The following is a 15,982-nucleotide window of genomic DNA, read 5'->3' as shown; positions in this document are numbered from 1 at the left end:
CGGGGTCAATACCGTATTTAAAAACTCCAAAATAATCCCCGAAACATGAACCGATAAACAATCGGGCAGATGCCCAAAAATCGATCCTTATCCGCTCTAATCGGCTACCAAACAGTCTCAAACCATCGATCAATCAACGGGATCAAAAACAAGAAGTCGATATATCTGTGGTCGAACACAAATCCGCCTCCAGAGGTAGCATCGAGATATCGGATAGAATTGCGTTGTCATTATCCTAATCTGACATTGAAATATACACTCAGATTTATTTTTCTCGTTAGGTCCGACGATGATCCTCACCGAATGGAGTGGGCTCGATGTCGATGGCGAGATAGCCCCCTGTGTTCCTCTGATTTTGAGTCGGGAATTATCCTTTTGCGATCTGGATATTTTTATAACCTGATTATCGGGTTCTTTGTTCGAATTCACAGAATCACGTCAGGGATCACAGACAATTTTCGGTTTTCATAGAGAACAAAAGTAATATTACCCTATATGTATATTATATATATCGAATAAAAAATACTAGGCTTTTCCTTTGAAAAAACCTGAAAACGGAAACGTACCCTTGTATGAATCATCGGTTATGTGTTTAATAACATAATTATGAATTATATGTCTATGGTTATTCTTCATCATGGACCAAATATCAATCAATTTGATATAAGGTCTATGTTCTCTATAAACATTTGTTGTCAAAGTTGTAAACCATAGAAATACCACAACGTTGTTGTGAGTAAACATATAATTCAAAATGGTTAGTTGTGCATCTTGTGGCTATACTATTATACACAAAAACAAACGGACGTTGCAAGTACATTTCACAGGTATGTGTTTTACACAGTTTTACATGCTCAATCAATTGAAATTTTCCTTTTGAGAGATTGAAATTATGGATGCCAACTCATTTTGACGTCACGTAGTAGTAATATCTATTTGTTTGAAGAAATTTTAATTATTGACTTTCAGCCCATTCCCATAGGACGTTGACTATCCTGAGTCACTTCGACGAGTTCATTTCTTGACAATTTTTCTAACGCCTTATCTTATCTCCCGCTTCTAACACATTTCGATCAGTCGAAAAAATTTAAACTGATTAAATATTACCTCAACAAAACCTGTAAAATAACTATCTCTATTTAATTACAAATATTTGTCCATCCGGTAACTCAGCTCAATTTCCGGAAAAATGAACTATTTAACCTGTCTCTTTGTGTTTTAATGCCTTCTAACCATTACGGTCTTTGGTTGTTGTTCTTCATGGGCACTTAGGATGTATTAGTCATCAGGATCAAATATTCACTTGACAGTTTGTATTTGTGCCTTTCGGTTGCCTTATTCATTTAACAATTCTCGGAAAAGCGCCGGATATCAAATCCAAGTGGTGTAATAAAATTTATATTGCATTTTCAAGGCTTTGACATTAATTTGTAATTGCCTCTATGCTTATGAATGTTATGCACAAAACACAGAAATATCTAAAATTATGTCAAAGAATCTACTTTGAAGACATAACAAAAATTTCATATCACTTGGATTTGATAGCCAGCGGCTTTCCAAAGATTGTTGAAAGATTATAATGAAAAATAGGTTTCCATTTTGAGTGCTTTGTTATGCAAGGTTGGCAAGCGTTTCTGAACTCGTCCATCGAAGACAGAGACATAGAGTCTCTATGTCTATGAAGTTAGGTAACCATAAAATTTTATGGAATGCATTTTGCTCAACCACAGAATATCAACGTTCGTAATTCTATAATCTCCTCGACGAAGAATTTTTTTGTCTTTTCTCAACGTCGATGCTTGAATAAGAAACGCGGAAAATCGAACAAGAACGTCACGTCTAAAAATCCAGCGTTTCGTCACGGATCGCGAACGGTTCGAAGCTGTCAATTATCATTAGATTAATTCAATAGTTTTCCCCTTGACCTCTGTCGGGATTTATCATCGTGCAGCGGCGTATTTTTCTCGAAATTGCCGACATTACGTAGTCACACCCCGCGGTTCACCCGTACCGCATTATTTTCATCGTTTAAACGGCGTAAATTTTGTAATCAACGCATGACAATCGTGTATAAATATAACCATTATTTCCCAACCGGTAATTGGTACAAAGGAGACCGACCGGCTCATATCTATCCACATCGAGTGGCTCCATGACTCACCGGGGTATTTTAGCATTTTTCCGCGGCAGATGGAAAGGTGGCTAGGCTAACAAACGCGATGGATTCATCAGTTTTAGATGAATCATGCGGCTGGGGAACTAGATCGATCGATGCGCAATCTATCTCAATTATCGCCAAAGTAAATAGCGATCCAACATTCGGTTCATTATTTCCAACGATGAATCTTTGGAATAGACAACCAAAAAAATCTGTCCCATCGTCTCTGAAATTTTCACAAGAATTATTGACAATCTAGTAGGCCTTGAAAGTCGAGACGCAGCTTAATATCAAGAAATCTTCAATAATTTCTATAGTTTCAATCACAACTGGAAAACATAAATAAACTGCTCCATATGAGTTAGGGATATTGACTTAAATTGCAAAAAAATATAGTTAAAATAAGATTTTTGTGATGAAAATTCATATTAATATGATTTCAAGTTGCAAATTAATTTTAGCCTTTTAGCCTGTAGGTCTGCAGCCGTATACAGGGTAGTAAGAATCGAGTAAAATAACGAAATTTTATTCCCAGAGAATTCAAGCATTTTAAGACTATCAATACAATGTATGGCCTCCACGGGTATCAATAACAGCTTGACTTCTTCTTTGCATACTACACATGAGGTTGTTGAACATTTCTTGAGGAATTTGGTTCCATAAACGGGGCAGATGCTCTCTCAGATCATTTAAAGATTCTGGGGTAGGTTGATGATTATCTAATCTTTTTTGGAGCATATCCCATGCATGTTCTATGCAATTCAAATCTGGTGAGTGCGGAGGTATTGGTAAATGTGAAATACCAAGCTCCTCGCGCGCATTCTCAACTATGGCTGCACGGTGCGGTCTAGCGTTATCTTCTATAATAAAAATTAAAAAGTGTCACCAATAGCAGCGTAAAAATTTGGTACAACATTGTCAATGATATGATCCCTATAGTGTGAGGCGGTCATATTCCCAGGACAAATGTGTAGATTTGTGCGCCCGTTGAAACATATCCCGGCCCATACCATAACACTACCCCCTCGGAATGGATGGACTTCTTGGACATGCGACGATTACGGGGTATGCGTGGGATTGTCCATACCCTTATTCTTCGAGAATCTGAAAATTGTCCATATCTGGATTCATCAGTGGAAAGGACACTACGCCATTGATCGTTCCAACTGATATGTTGACTTGACCATTCCAGTCTTTGACGCTTATGGTCACGTGTTAATGGAACTCCTCTTAATGGACGTCAAGAACCTAAATTCACCTCTCTCAAACGTCGTCTGATAGTTTCGATGGAAACTTGGACCCCATCTGCATTTTGAAGGGTATTCCGTAGCATTCTACACGTAGATGTAGGGTTTCTTCTCGCCGAAACGGTGATGAAACGATCCTGAGCAGGTGTTGTTTTTCGTCGCCCACCAAGCCTTGGTCTTTCCAACACGGAACCTGTCTCCCTGAACCTATTCCAAAGTCTAGATATCACACTTTGGCTGACTTGGAGCCTTTCCGCTACAACAACCTGAGTTAGGCCACCCTGTAGCATTCCGATAGCCCTATTAGAATCAGCGTTTGTTAATTTACGTCTCGGCATTTTCAGAAAAATCGTTTCAAATCGAAACCGTCGATGAACTGACTTCATTTCAAAATAAGAACGTTCAGGAAGGATATGCAAGGAACCAAACATATTGACCATATTGACGAAAGTCTCATACTGATTTTTATTGGATCGATTCAAGTTGTTATTAAGTTTTAAATGATTTTACAGCGATTTTCCCAAAGATTACATACTTCAAAAAAAGATTGAATACGATATCCCTAACTCTTGTGGAGCAGTATATAATGTCATAGACCTTTAGACCATAGAGTACCTATAGACTATGGCAAGGAGATATAGATAATATATCTCCTTGGACTATGGCAGATTGTAGATATAACGACCATCCAGGAACATAGAAAAAAGGTATAAGAACCAAACATTTCAGATCATTATGGTTTGAATGGACTAATGCCAAAAACATTTACATATTATGTCTAATTGTTATCTTACAAGTTTCTTGGGTGAAACCCAGGCTTCAGCTGGTCTTCCTTATTCAGAGGGTGGCTATTAAAAGATTCGTTCCGCCCTCCAAACTCGTATCCCGATCCTCGGAATATCCCCATGACTTACGTCTATGAATTCCCGCAATTAGGGACAAATGGCGATCCATTATGTCCGAGAGATAAGATGGCCTGAATGCTGAGGGGATTAATTAGAATTTATATGCACGAGAAACCGGCTTAGGAGCATCACACACACGAGACCACGGCGGCGTATGATGTACGTTCCTACTGTGCGAGTTCCGCGTTCGGCTTTCTCTCCAGACCGCGCGGGGTGATCTTTTATTCTTTTTCTCCATTCGGCCCGTTTGTTCGGAGTCGAAGACACCGATATGAAGATCGTCTGGGGCGAATTAGTGGAAAGGAGGGGCAGGAACGGATCAAGGAATTATGGTCTTTTTCTTGATAAAGGGGCTTTCTAAAAGGGACGACAAGCGTCAATGTCATGAAATGTCACCAGATGTCACTTTGGTTTGGTATAGTTCATAGATTAATCTATGGTATAGTTCGACCATAGACATAGAGTCAAACATAGATTAATAAAACAGGAGATAGAGCATCTCGACAAAAACGCGTTCACAAAATACTGCCATAAATATGAATTTGGATATCTTGGGTGGGGGAACTGGACAGGGGCGGATTCAGAACTAGTCACACTGTGAATATTTCAGGTAGTCAACAATAATTTTATATCGAATGGAAATATGTTTCAATGCAAAGATTTCGAGTATTTTTCTTATGACAACTAATCAAAGGGATGTAGAACTAATATGTAATACCAAAACAACTTATGTAAAAAAGAATTTATTTTGAATACAATGTTACCATTCACAAATAGTCAATATGACCTTAACCTACATACAGATTATTTGAAATTTTATTCACTAAGCATAAACTGAAAACCAAAAATTACTTTCATGAAAAAAATTCCCTTTGGAATGGTTAATTCTCAAATCAATAGAAGTGGAAGCAGCTGAAGTTTATGGAATTTGTATAATGAGAATCTAATAAAGTTTGTTCATTGAAGAAATCCTCAAGTCTTCCGTACAGATTTTGCGGAATGAAACAGTAATGTATAACTGTAAACATGAACCAATGATTGTGAAATAGGAAATTATTTCTTATTGTATACAGTAACTCATAAAAGAATCCCTCAATTCTAGATGAAGCATCAATATTTTTTTTACGGGCAGTTTTAAATTGAATTAAGTTATATTGCATATAAACTAAAGAACAGTGTTTTTCAGCAACTCAAATACCTAGTTCAACAACCTGCTTCCCCTTTCAAATTTTTATACCACCTCGAAAGTGCTTTTTGGTGTTGAAGTGCATAATAATCAAGAGTTATTTTACGAAACTGTAAGCTCTAACTCAATAATAATGTAACTTTTAAGCAAATTGTTCGAGGACATTTCCAAATTTATGTATTTTATGCATGCAGCTGTCTTCGAAGAAATTTTTTATTAGGTATTTGCCTCGGCTTTCCAAGCTTTCATCTTGAATTTTTCTTTCCAATGAATTGGGAACTGCTTGTAGTACTGACGACTCACTGGTAATCTTAAATCGGTTTTTTGACGTCAATTAGCTGTTTTTTAATTTCTGTTCTCCGCTTGTCTTCTGCAACAATTTTTCAACTGAAGTTTTACTTCGAAATATGAGATATCCTGATAACAGACATTTTCATTTAATAAATCATAAAAATAATGGGAATATCTGAGCTCTAATTGAATGGTCATTATTGTAGTCATAATTACAGTAGTAGCATAATTTTTACATTGAAATACATTTTAGAAATAAAGGAAACTTTTTGATTTTCACAAAAAGTTCCAAACATGACCTCAGCTCATTTTTATGGATCTTCATTCCTAAGACGAGTTCTATTTGCCATAGCAGTTTATAAGGAATTTTGTATACCTCCCTGGGTAGGTATGTACCTCACTTGTTTTATCCTTGAACTTCAAGAAGCTTTCATTTCTGCAAATCCTGAACTGGCATTCGTGTTTCTCGATATTGTTCCCATTTTCCTTCCATTTTCCTCAAAAACTCCAGTACTGATAACAGGTTTGGCACAGTAGTGGCTATAATTACAACATTATTGAAGCAATTAAAATCTCGTTCTACTGTTCATCTCGAAACCAGGAAGAATGTTTATACAAAAAAGCATGATATAATAAGAAAAAGAGAATCTACTATAAATTTCAAGTTCAGAAGTATTCAGAAATCACTTGCAAAATTCCAAAGAAAGTGATAATCAGACAATAAAGCGAGTTAAATAAGTGGTAAACTACCTATCTTACCTCACTCGGGATGGCATCTGCTTTCAAATTTACGGTAAAAGTCGATTACTCTCATTATACTTAAGTCTGGAGTATAAATTACAAGAGAAGTGTAAATTGTTTTCAAGACCCAGTGCAACTCTCCACTGCCTTCGTCTGGTTTCATTTCTGGGAAATCTAAAATTGAAATCAATTATTTGATTGTATAAACTCAACATTTCAATCCCATCATTAGATGGGATTCAAACAAAATACGACCCTGGCGTCCCCTAACTCCCTCCCCTGATTTCATAAAGTCGTGAACTCAAACAAGAATAAAATATCAAAAACTTACCAGAATAAATAAATCGCTTTCCTCTTTCGTGTATAAATTGCACTTTTATGTCGAACACACGTTTTTACGGCACATCGCTGCTTATTTTCCAAAATATTACGACGTGAATGATTGAAATAATATTTTGACAATTACAAATACACACGCCGTCTTAGAAATTTTAGAAGCGATCTGGAGGGGAAAACAAGCGAAAATTCATTTCATTGGTGGTTATTGGGAGTGGGAATAATTTGAAAAATGAACAGTCTGGAAAATAGCTTATGATCCATCTATTTAATCTATGGAGTCAAAGGATGAGTTTAGGAAATGCTTGCCAACCTTGCAAATACTTGGCAAAGGAATCTTTTTTTTATTCTATGTGTACAACTTTCGGTTGACTTAACATAAGCAATCCTAGTAAATGCGCTGGCTAGCAAATCTAGGTGATGATAGAACATTAAATAGATATGTATTCTGTTTTCAAAAAGAATTTTCATTATTTGGTAGTTTTTCTGTTATTTTTTTACATTCATGGTTTCGTCACAGAACTAAAGAGATTTCTGTGGTGGTTTCGTCAAAACTTTATGTCAACTCTATGTGATATCGACTGAAATTTTTTCTGGGAGGATTCTGCATTTCTTAATAAACTTTTTAGGGTTTTCACTCCCAATCTCTGAAACAAAATCAATTAAAAATGAAATGAACGATTTGCTCCTGCGTAAATTCTTGCACTAATTTGTCAGGAGCAAATCAACAAGAAAAAATTGTTGCCTGACAATGAACTGAAAATAAAGAACGTTGAAATTATAATTTTATGTTGTAGCGTTTCGGAGTCTATATCAGACTACTTCATCAGACGAAAAATCAATTTTCGAAATCTTCTGAATTGTATCTTTTGTTTGACATTAATTGTCAATACATAGAAACAAAGACTGCATAGAAACGTTGATTCATATAATTTTGAAATTACCGATGACAGTTCCTTCTTCAGTAAATTGATCTAAATATGATCTATTCCTACCGAACAATTTGCTAAATTATTATCTTATCCAATAGAATACACGTAGACTCTTTAATCTATGTGATCATTGATTATATCTTTAATCTACGTGTTGATGATTAACTTGGTGATTTCACTTATAGGGTACTCTAATGAATTGTCAAAATCAGCTGATTGTTCGTTACCGTGGGGCACATAAAGCTTTTTATTATCACTATAAAGAGGCATTTCTGAGAAAGTTATAGATTTATCACTCTAATATAACGTCAGGAAGAACATTTTTTCCAAAAACATGCACAAATCACAATACTCGACCAAAACAGCATGCGAATCAATGCAGGGAAAAGCTTGTGTGCCCCACGGTAACGAACGCTTAGCTGATTTTGACAAATCCTTAGAGTTCCCTATACTCTTGAGAGATTGAGGTTAACTTGATGACATAAGCCTTATTGAGCAGAATGATTGATGGTGTCAAAATCTATATTTTATAGGATCGGTTCGAATAGGGCATTCCTATCAATAGAGCGCAACATAATATGTGTGTTGCCTGAAAAAAAACTTCTTGAGTTGCTTTAATTAATTTACTAAAAATTCAGAATGGAGCAGAGTTTCGACTCTGCAAAAGCAAAAGTTTGACGTTTAGTATTTCTATGAAAAAATTGAGATTTTTGAAGTTTACCAAACGTAAAAATACGATCACAGAAAAAACTCCCGCCTGAAGTTCAGGCTAACGTCAGTTTGATAAAAGTGAGGTTCGTGTCGATCACAGACAGGGGTGGGTGGTACTGATTGGAGTCATAGAGCGAAGAATAGTGTTTTTACCCTCGGTATTCAATGTTTTCTAACACAAATCGGACTGTAATGTTGTATGTAACGAAAGGGGGAAAGCAATGACATTCCATATAATACTTGAGCCCTTTAGCGCTTTTCTAAGAAGTTCCAAATACTGATGGATCATGTATGAGCCTTCTGTGAAATGTTCGAGTCCGGCCCTGTCACTGGTAACCATAACGTACCACCGTAACGGCTGGCCAAATCGCATAATGATGAGTAACGATACATGGTTAATCCGTGAATTGTGGTAGTGTCAACAAACATGTTTAAGTATCTATTTTGTAACGTCATTCATTCCACTGTGAAAGAGTCAAAATACCCCTTTTTCATAGAGGCTCATCGCTCCTTGGTCACAGAGCCGGTAAAGTTATCCTTTTACAAAGAATGAAGCTCAATTTGAATTATATTTTTTTTCGGTGGGAGTTTTTATATCGAAAAATGGCTTTATGAGAAACGTTCATAAAAAAGCAGGACCTATACCTATATTGAAAATAATGAATGTTAGGAACAAATCTAAAAAAAAATCCCCTGTTTCTGTGCTAGAGACCAACCAGAGACACCATAGAATGATATTGACATTAGAAAAACTACAAGAGTTGATAGCTTAGGTATTCCATTTCGCTTACGGCTTTGGTTGTTCTCATGTTGAAAAAATTGTTAATTCGTAAGTCAAAAGGAACGATTGTGGAAAACTTATTTCACGAACGAAATACAGATGAACTTTCCCATCATATTTTCAACCCCCCTATTTCTTACAATGCGAAGCAAATTTTTCTCTGTGACATTTAGCCAAATACTGTGTTCCCCTAGGAACAAGGTGCCAGATTACTATTCTGTGTTCCAAGAACATCAACCAGGAGAAATTGAAATGAATTTCAATTTCAAGGAAGAAATGGATGTTCACCACCTTTCGAATACAATATAAATCTTTTTACAACCTGAAAAGTATCAATAGAAAAAAAAACCGTGACCACAAAACCGAAACGAAGTGATCGATAATTAAAACGCGGCATCCACCAATCGGCTAGGTTCCATTATTTAATCTCGCGGGTCACAGAGTCGCGTGTCGTGGGTGTCATAACCGGAGTGTGCGCAAACCGCGACTTCTCTTCGGCTAATCAGCCGGTCCTACTCCTATCTCTTTGCCGGACAAAACCGCCTGAACTTTAGCGAGCGCAGTTGGCGTGCGAACGTTGCTAAGGTGGCTACGCAACAAGTGACTTTGGCTTCCCGCCCACCACATGGTGCCGTTTACGTCGTTTTCGCAGAAATCTGAAGGGTGACCACCCTAGTGCCTTCTGTGGTGCACCACAGATTTCCACCGAAACTCTATGCTCTTCTTATGACATTTCAGTGATGGTAATATAATACGAATGGATTGAAACACTAATTTGTATTGTGCCTTCAAAAACAACCATTCGATTTCAGTGCCTTCCATTTAACCCCAAAATAAATAAAGAGTGACTTTTATGATGAATCTTCACTTCGTTCCACTATACACTTGAAGTGAAAATTTTTGAGGGCGAAGTGTTCTTTAAACGTGAATTGAAATCCTGGCTAAAATCGCTGAATAAACAATTTAAATACTGAGAAAATTCAATATTTCGACAGGTGATCCAAGCACCTTGATTTCCATTGACATTTCATAATAGTAAAGGAAGATTAGGGATTTACAGACTTTCGCGTCACATAAAATTAGATAATCTCTTGATAAGGCTTCGTTACTAATATTTGTTTATCGGATTCCGCTGAAAATAAAAGGTTGTGTATTATCTCCCTTTGAAGTTTACCGACAGAACACAGAATCGCGTAAAATTGGAACTATTTTTCAGCGTGGAAAACCACATAACTTGACGTGTCAGTCCATAGAGACTTCGAAGACGATCTCTGTGCGTTCGAAGTTAGTGCTTCGATCATCCAAGGCTTCGGTGTCGTGAACAGGGTGTTGACAGTTGTGAGCCCCCAAGGGGCTATGGATTCCGGCGAGTGTTGTGTCGCTCCTTCGGGAAATACCATATCCGACGACCAAATCGTACCGGCTCATCCAGGCGATTGCTGGAATTCCATACAAACTACCTCGCAGACTTTCGTAGACGCTTGGCTACTCCAAATGCAGGTCAGTGTCTTGGGGATACTTTTTGATGATATAACATATAAAATGGGTGTCTCCAACTCGAAATAAATTCACTGAATCATTTGCATATTTTTGTTGTGAATGTGCGTTATTTTTGATGAAAAAACGTTATAAAGCGTGTCCCAAATTTGAGATATAGATACGTCATAGGTCATAGATAATTATTTTAAATGGTAATTTTTATTTCTTTATTATCTTTCTTGGAAGGTTCATATATCAATTTAACACATGCTCACCAAATATCAATAAACTTATTACTTGTCGTTGAGAAGATATACATATTTAACAAACATGAACTGATTCGAAATTGCAGGAATCTGATTTACCTCAATGAAATGATTCGGCTGTTAAAAAATGAATGTATTGACATTCATTCACAAAATACCTATTGAGGTATTTTGTTCTAATTTTATGTCAAACAGGAAGTTAAATGGAAATAACTACGGAGAGTAGCATCGCACCGGGTTTGTAGTTTTCTGATGTTGGATAAAAAATGATAAACAAATATTTTTTGATATCCCATTTTTAAACCTGCTTGAATTCTGGAGAAATTTTTTCATTGAGTTGAATCAGATACTCACATAATCCATCGATATATAACATTCATTAATCACTAGTGATTTATGAACCATTATTTACTGTCCTTTCAAACTTCATGGTCAGAATTACAGAGAGAGGCTCTCAACATTAAAATATTGTTATACAGCAATATTGAAACGTCACAATTGTCAGAAATTTTGGGATATTTGAATGAATACAGATATTATTGGAAATGAGAAGATGCTTCGAAAATAATCCTTTACAATTATGAATGAAGTGCAGTACTTTACTCGCATATTATGGCTCTTATTCACTTGAATGATTTACCAAACTTAGTTTCGTCATCATAATATGTATTCTTTTTGAATAATTGAATATTTTGACGGCTGCCTTTTTTTTACTATTTTTCATTTCATGTTTCATTTGTGAGGGACTATGATCAGGAAATTGAATTTATTGACTGTCAAATGCTGTCAAATATTTTGACAGCAGATTCTAGAGTTCAAAAGGCATAGGTACTTTTTCTTTATGCCAATTTTTTCCGATTCGACCCTGATAAACAGATACTTCCATTTTAAACTTTCATAATGAGCTGTGCCACCCCTGGAAAAACAAAATTACCTTCAGAATAACCAGCTAAACCTGTAACACTACACATCTGTGGATCTTCCAAACAGAGTTGCATTCAGCCGAAGTACCAATTTTTTCAAATCTCACAGAAACATTTCAATTTTTGAACATCAAATTACTCGAAAACGGCACATTATACGAGAAAACATGAAGAATACTTTCATTTTACAAAACGTTCAAATATTCATTAGATAGCGTCCAACTTAATTTCAAGAGTTGGGTTCTTTGAATTTTTGCTATTTTTTTTTTGGTACGTAATGGTCATAATGATAAAACTGGAAGACTTGGGTATTATCTTGTGTTCGAAAAAGATTCATCAAATAAATGAAAAACTGTATTCGAAAATTCATTTCATGTGAAAAAAACGTTTTGAGATAGAAGTAAAAATAATATTTTTTCATGGTTTTTCAACAGCCTGTATCTTTTAAACCTAGCCGATTCGGAGAAAATGGTATAGGAAAAAAGTGTTTCTTTTGACCTCAAGAATATACTGTTAAAAAATCTGTACGAGTCAAAGACTCAGCCTGTATTTTGCATAATTGAAATTACATATCATTACGATGACATTGTCAGATTTGACATATGCATAGTAGTGTTGCCATAGCTCAAAACTAGCAAAGTAGCAATCCTGGTATTACTCTAGCCCGCCAACCATGAAAATTATGAAGATTCTCAGTAGTGCATACGGGTAATGTGTCAGTCATGACTACCAAGACGGATAAACCTGTTACGACCGGTGCATAAAGTCGGAATTGCGTACAAAACCACTAATCGTCCTGAATTTCACCAATTCCAAGATTTCGATGACAGCATTTACCCCACATATCATCCGAGATCCATGCATCGAGATCGCAATAACTCACATTTGAGGTTAACATCCGTCGTAAGCGCTCGGCGCATTAGAATAGAATACGGAATCGCGATAATCTTTTTGAACATTGTTCCCAACATCGGCGCGCTGCGTTTTTTGAATTTTAATTCGACCGAAACCGCAAACAGAAATTCCCCGACCGTTAAAGGCGAGTCGTACGCTCTTCTTGCGTCGCGGGGCAAATTGCTGATTTTACAATTTCGCGTATAAGTACATAAGTATCCGGCTGATACGGATCTGATGGTTTTATCACTTTTATCCGAGCCGCTATACCGAGAAACGGGAGCGAGATTGAAGAAGCGACCATGGGAAATGCAGCCAGGGTTCAGATTGAGGTTAGGCAGGTTGTTGCGTACCTTAAACGGCGGTTTTTATCTGATGTTTTCGATGGATCTTGTTGCGTCTCGATTACGCCGTGAGAGAAGAGACGCACCGGTACGTAAGGCGGTTTTTATCTTGCGGGGATAATCTGAAGATCTGGCTGTTATCTGGTTTCTATTGGTGGTATTGGCCGAAGGTGGAATAAATGCCGCGAAAGCGATTTTTATTCGATTGTTGGTGTTTTTCGACTTGATGCTGTTCTGAAAAGGTTTCCCACGATCAGATTGCTCTAACAACATAATATGTCCGGAGCAGGAAGAATATCCACTTGTGTGTACGAGGATACATCAACATTACTACGTGAGCTAGTTCTCCTTCATGTTCGTTAAACGGTTTAGAGTTTAAAACGAATAGTTTGAATACGGGCTAAACCGTGACTTATCTTCGGTATACTGCTCCACAAAAAATAAAGAATTTCAGAAATTTTGTGACAGTTTCAAAGGTTACCGATTTTTGTCCATGTTCAATTGTGAAAAAAAGGTTTAAGGACCTGTACTCGAAGCACACAGTACTCTGCCGTCAAGTGCCACAGGCACCACGGAAATATTTGATATAGAGACGACAATTCGAAGAATTGTCGTTCCATTAATGCGTGCTAGTCATGAATCAGCGAAGGAACTCCCACAGAGGCTGAAACATATATACACAAACTGTAGATCGGTTTCTTAATTTTTGTCCCTCATCAGTACAGTGCAGTGTATCACATCTCAACCGGAGGATGGTGCCCTTAAGCCTTAAGCGAGGAAGGAGGCCCACCATAAGGGATACTTTTCAAACCTCGTTACGACACACCGCCTGTTACACCAAGACTGAACCAAGCCTCACTTACTCTGTAGAATCCTACACCCATCTATGTTTTCCAAATAATACCACATGACACCACATTTAGATTTCTCATATTTAAAAAAAATTGTTTTTGGGAGCAGTATATTTGTTTATGATGTATGTTACTACAACAGGGAATTTATCTTCTCCTTTTTCAAGGAGAGCAGACTTTTTCAGTACCTACCAGACGATACGGTAAAAGCCGAGTAGTAGTTGGCTCATTGTAGTACATGCCATGGTTTTGAATAAACTATGTTAAGGATACTGCAAAGACATATTTCATTCATTTGTTGTTCAATTTACTGTCACTTCAACTTGTCCAAGAATTTCATGAAAATTTACAGAAAAAAAACTGGACAGGTACAATGGGGAATTCTCCTCAATTTGGGTTATCACTGCATATGCAAGTTTAAACTGAATAATTATTAGTTTCATTCATGATTTCTTCAAATTCACAGCGGAAACTATCCAAAATCATTCTTCAAATATGGGGTTTTAAAATTTAAATCGCTTGGTTTCGAGTTTACGATTTGGCAACAGCGCCTACTAGAAAATGAAAAGAACAATGTCCGATCAGCTTGTTTATAAAATAACAGCTGTTGATTTACAGGCGCGTACTGACTGGCGAGCCTCAACTGCAACCGGCCATAAAAATCCCATAAAATTTTACGACCTTCATCCTCGTTCGTCGCAGCCATCTTTGTCTATCTCATCAAGATTATGTATTTGTTGTCCTTTATTATCAAGGCATATTTCGGTCGACGTTGCCAGCTTGTGCAATTGACACGAAACGCTTTAAATTTTAAATATCCATTTTTATTTTTAATTTTTAAGAGCTTAAAATAATTTTTTTTGGGAAACGATTGAAATGGTTATTTCAAAATGTGACGTTTCAAAGCAATTTAATAAAAAATACATCATTTTCGTCAGAAGGAGTATTCCCTATTCTGTTCATCTAACAGCTGTTACTGTCAATGTAATAGGTAAAAAACCAGTATAACCCAGTCAGTTTCACAAGAACGATAGTACTAACCTAACCTACCCAGTCAATACAAAACTTTCACAGGAACGATAGTCTCGATTTTTTTTTAGTCTGGGCGTTTTTGGGGAGCTCGTAAAGGGCCTCAATATCCTAAGCAAAGCTTTGCCTCATATTATTCACATCCACTTTGATTCAATTTTTTTTTTGTGTATCAGGGGGAAAATCTGCAAGTCAGACGAACCACCCTCTCCTGAGGGGGAACAAGTGTGGGGATTCTCACTCTCCTGAGCTCGAGACCCACTTAAAACCCTCAACTGCTTCTTGAATATTGGTTCCGGACATTTGCCTATAAACCGTTCCATCTCTTAGTTAGTTTTCTTCTCGCACACTATGATGCTGGGATTTATGTGTTTATCCTCTATGAGGTAACACTTTATTGAATTTTTCAATAGGTTCATGTTCTTATTTTAATCTCTTCTTAATTGATCTCTTGGTCTCCTTCGGTAAATTCGCATTCTCCTTTTGTCTTCCTCTGGGTCGTATTCCACTAGTCTCCTGAGTTTTTGATTTGGATGGTTTTTCGCTGTTTCGAATAATTTCTCTGCTTTTCTGTTCATGAATTCCGTTATGGTTTTCCGTTTTAGGTCCTTATAAATCTGTCTATTCCTGACAAACCAAGGTGCATCTATTGCACATCGTAGCAGCTTGTTTTCAGTGGCCTGAATTCTTTTGATATGGCTCTTTGCCGCGAAACCCCAGGCAACTGATCCATAAGTCAGTTGAGGCCTAGCAACGGCTTTGATTATCTTCAATTTTGTCTCGTTCGACATGTGGCTTTTTCTTCCTATCAGAGGGTAGAGTCTATTCATCGCTTCTTTCGTTTTGTCGATTGCTTGTTTGATATGACTTTTCCAAGTAAGTCTTTTGTCAAGCGTTATTCCTAAATA

The 15,982-nt window shown here is 36.8% G+C and overlaps 1 protein-coding gene across 1 annotated transcript in view; it reads left to right on the top strand.

Annotated features, from left to right (window-relative positions):
- Positions 1-9,860: 9,860 nt before the first annotated feature.
- The window catches only part of LOC123322974 (dendritic arbor reduction protein 1-like), a 287,319-nt gene continuing 281,197 nt past the window's right edge, over positions 9,861-15,982 (top strand). Inside the window, exon 1 of the mRNA XM_044911095.1 lies at positions 9,861-10,788. Within this exon, the coding sequence (XP_044767030.1) occupies positions 10,645-10,788 (144 nt within the window). The 5' untranslated portion in view covers positions 9,861-10,644. The remainder of the gene's footprint in view (positions 10,789-15,982) is intronic.

This window comes from Coccinella septempunctata, chromosome 1 (assembly GCF_907165205.1).
Source record: "Coccinella septempunctata chromosome 1, icCocSept1.1, whole genome shotgun sequence".
NCBI lineage: Eukaryota > Metazoa > Arthropoda > Insecta > Coleoptera > Coccinellidae > Coccinella > Coccinella septempunctata.
This window is presented reverse-complemented; position numbering and strand designations above follow the sequence as displayed.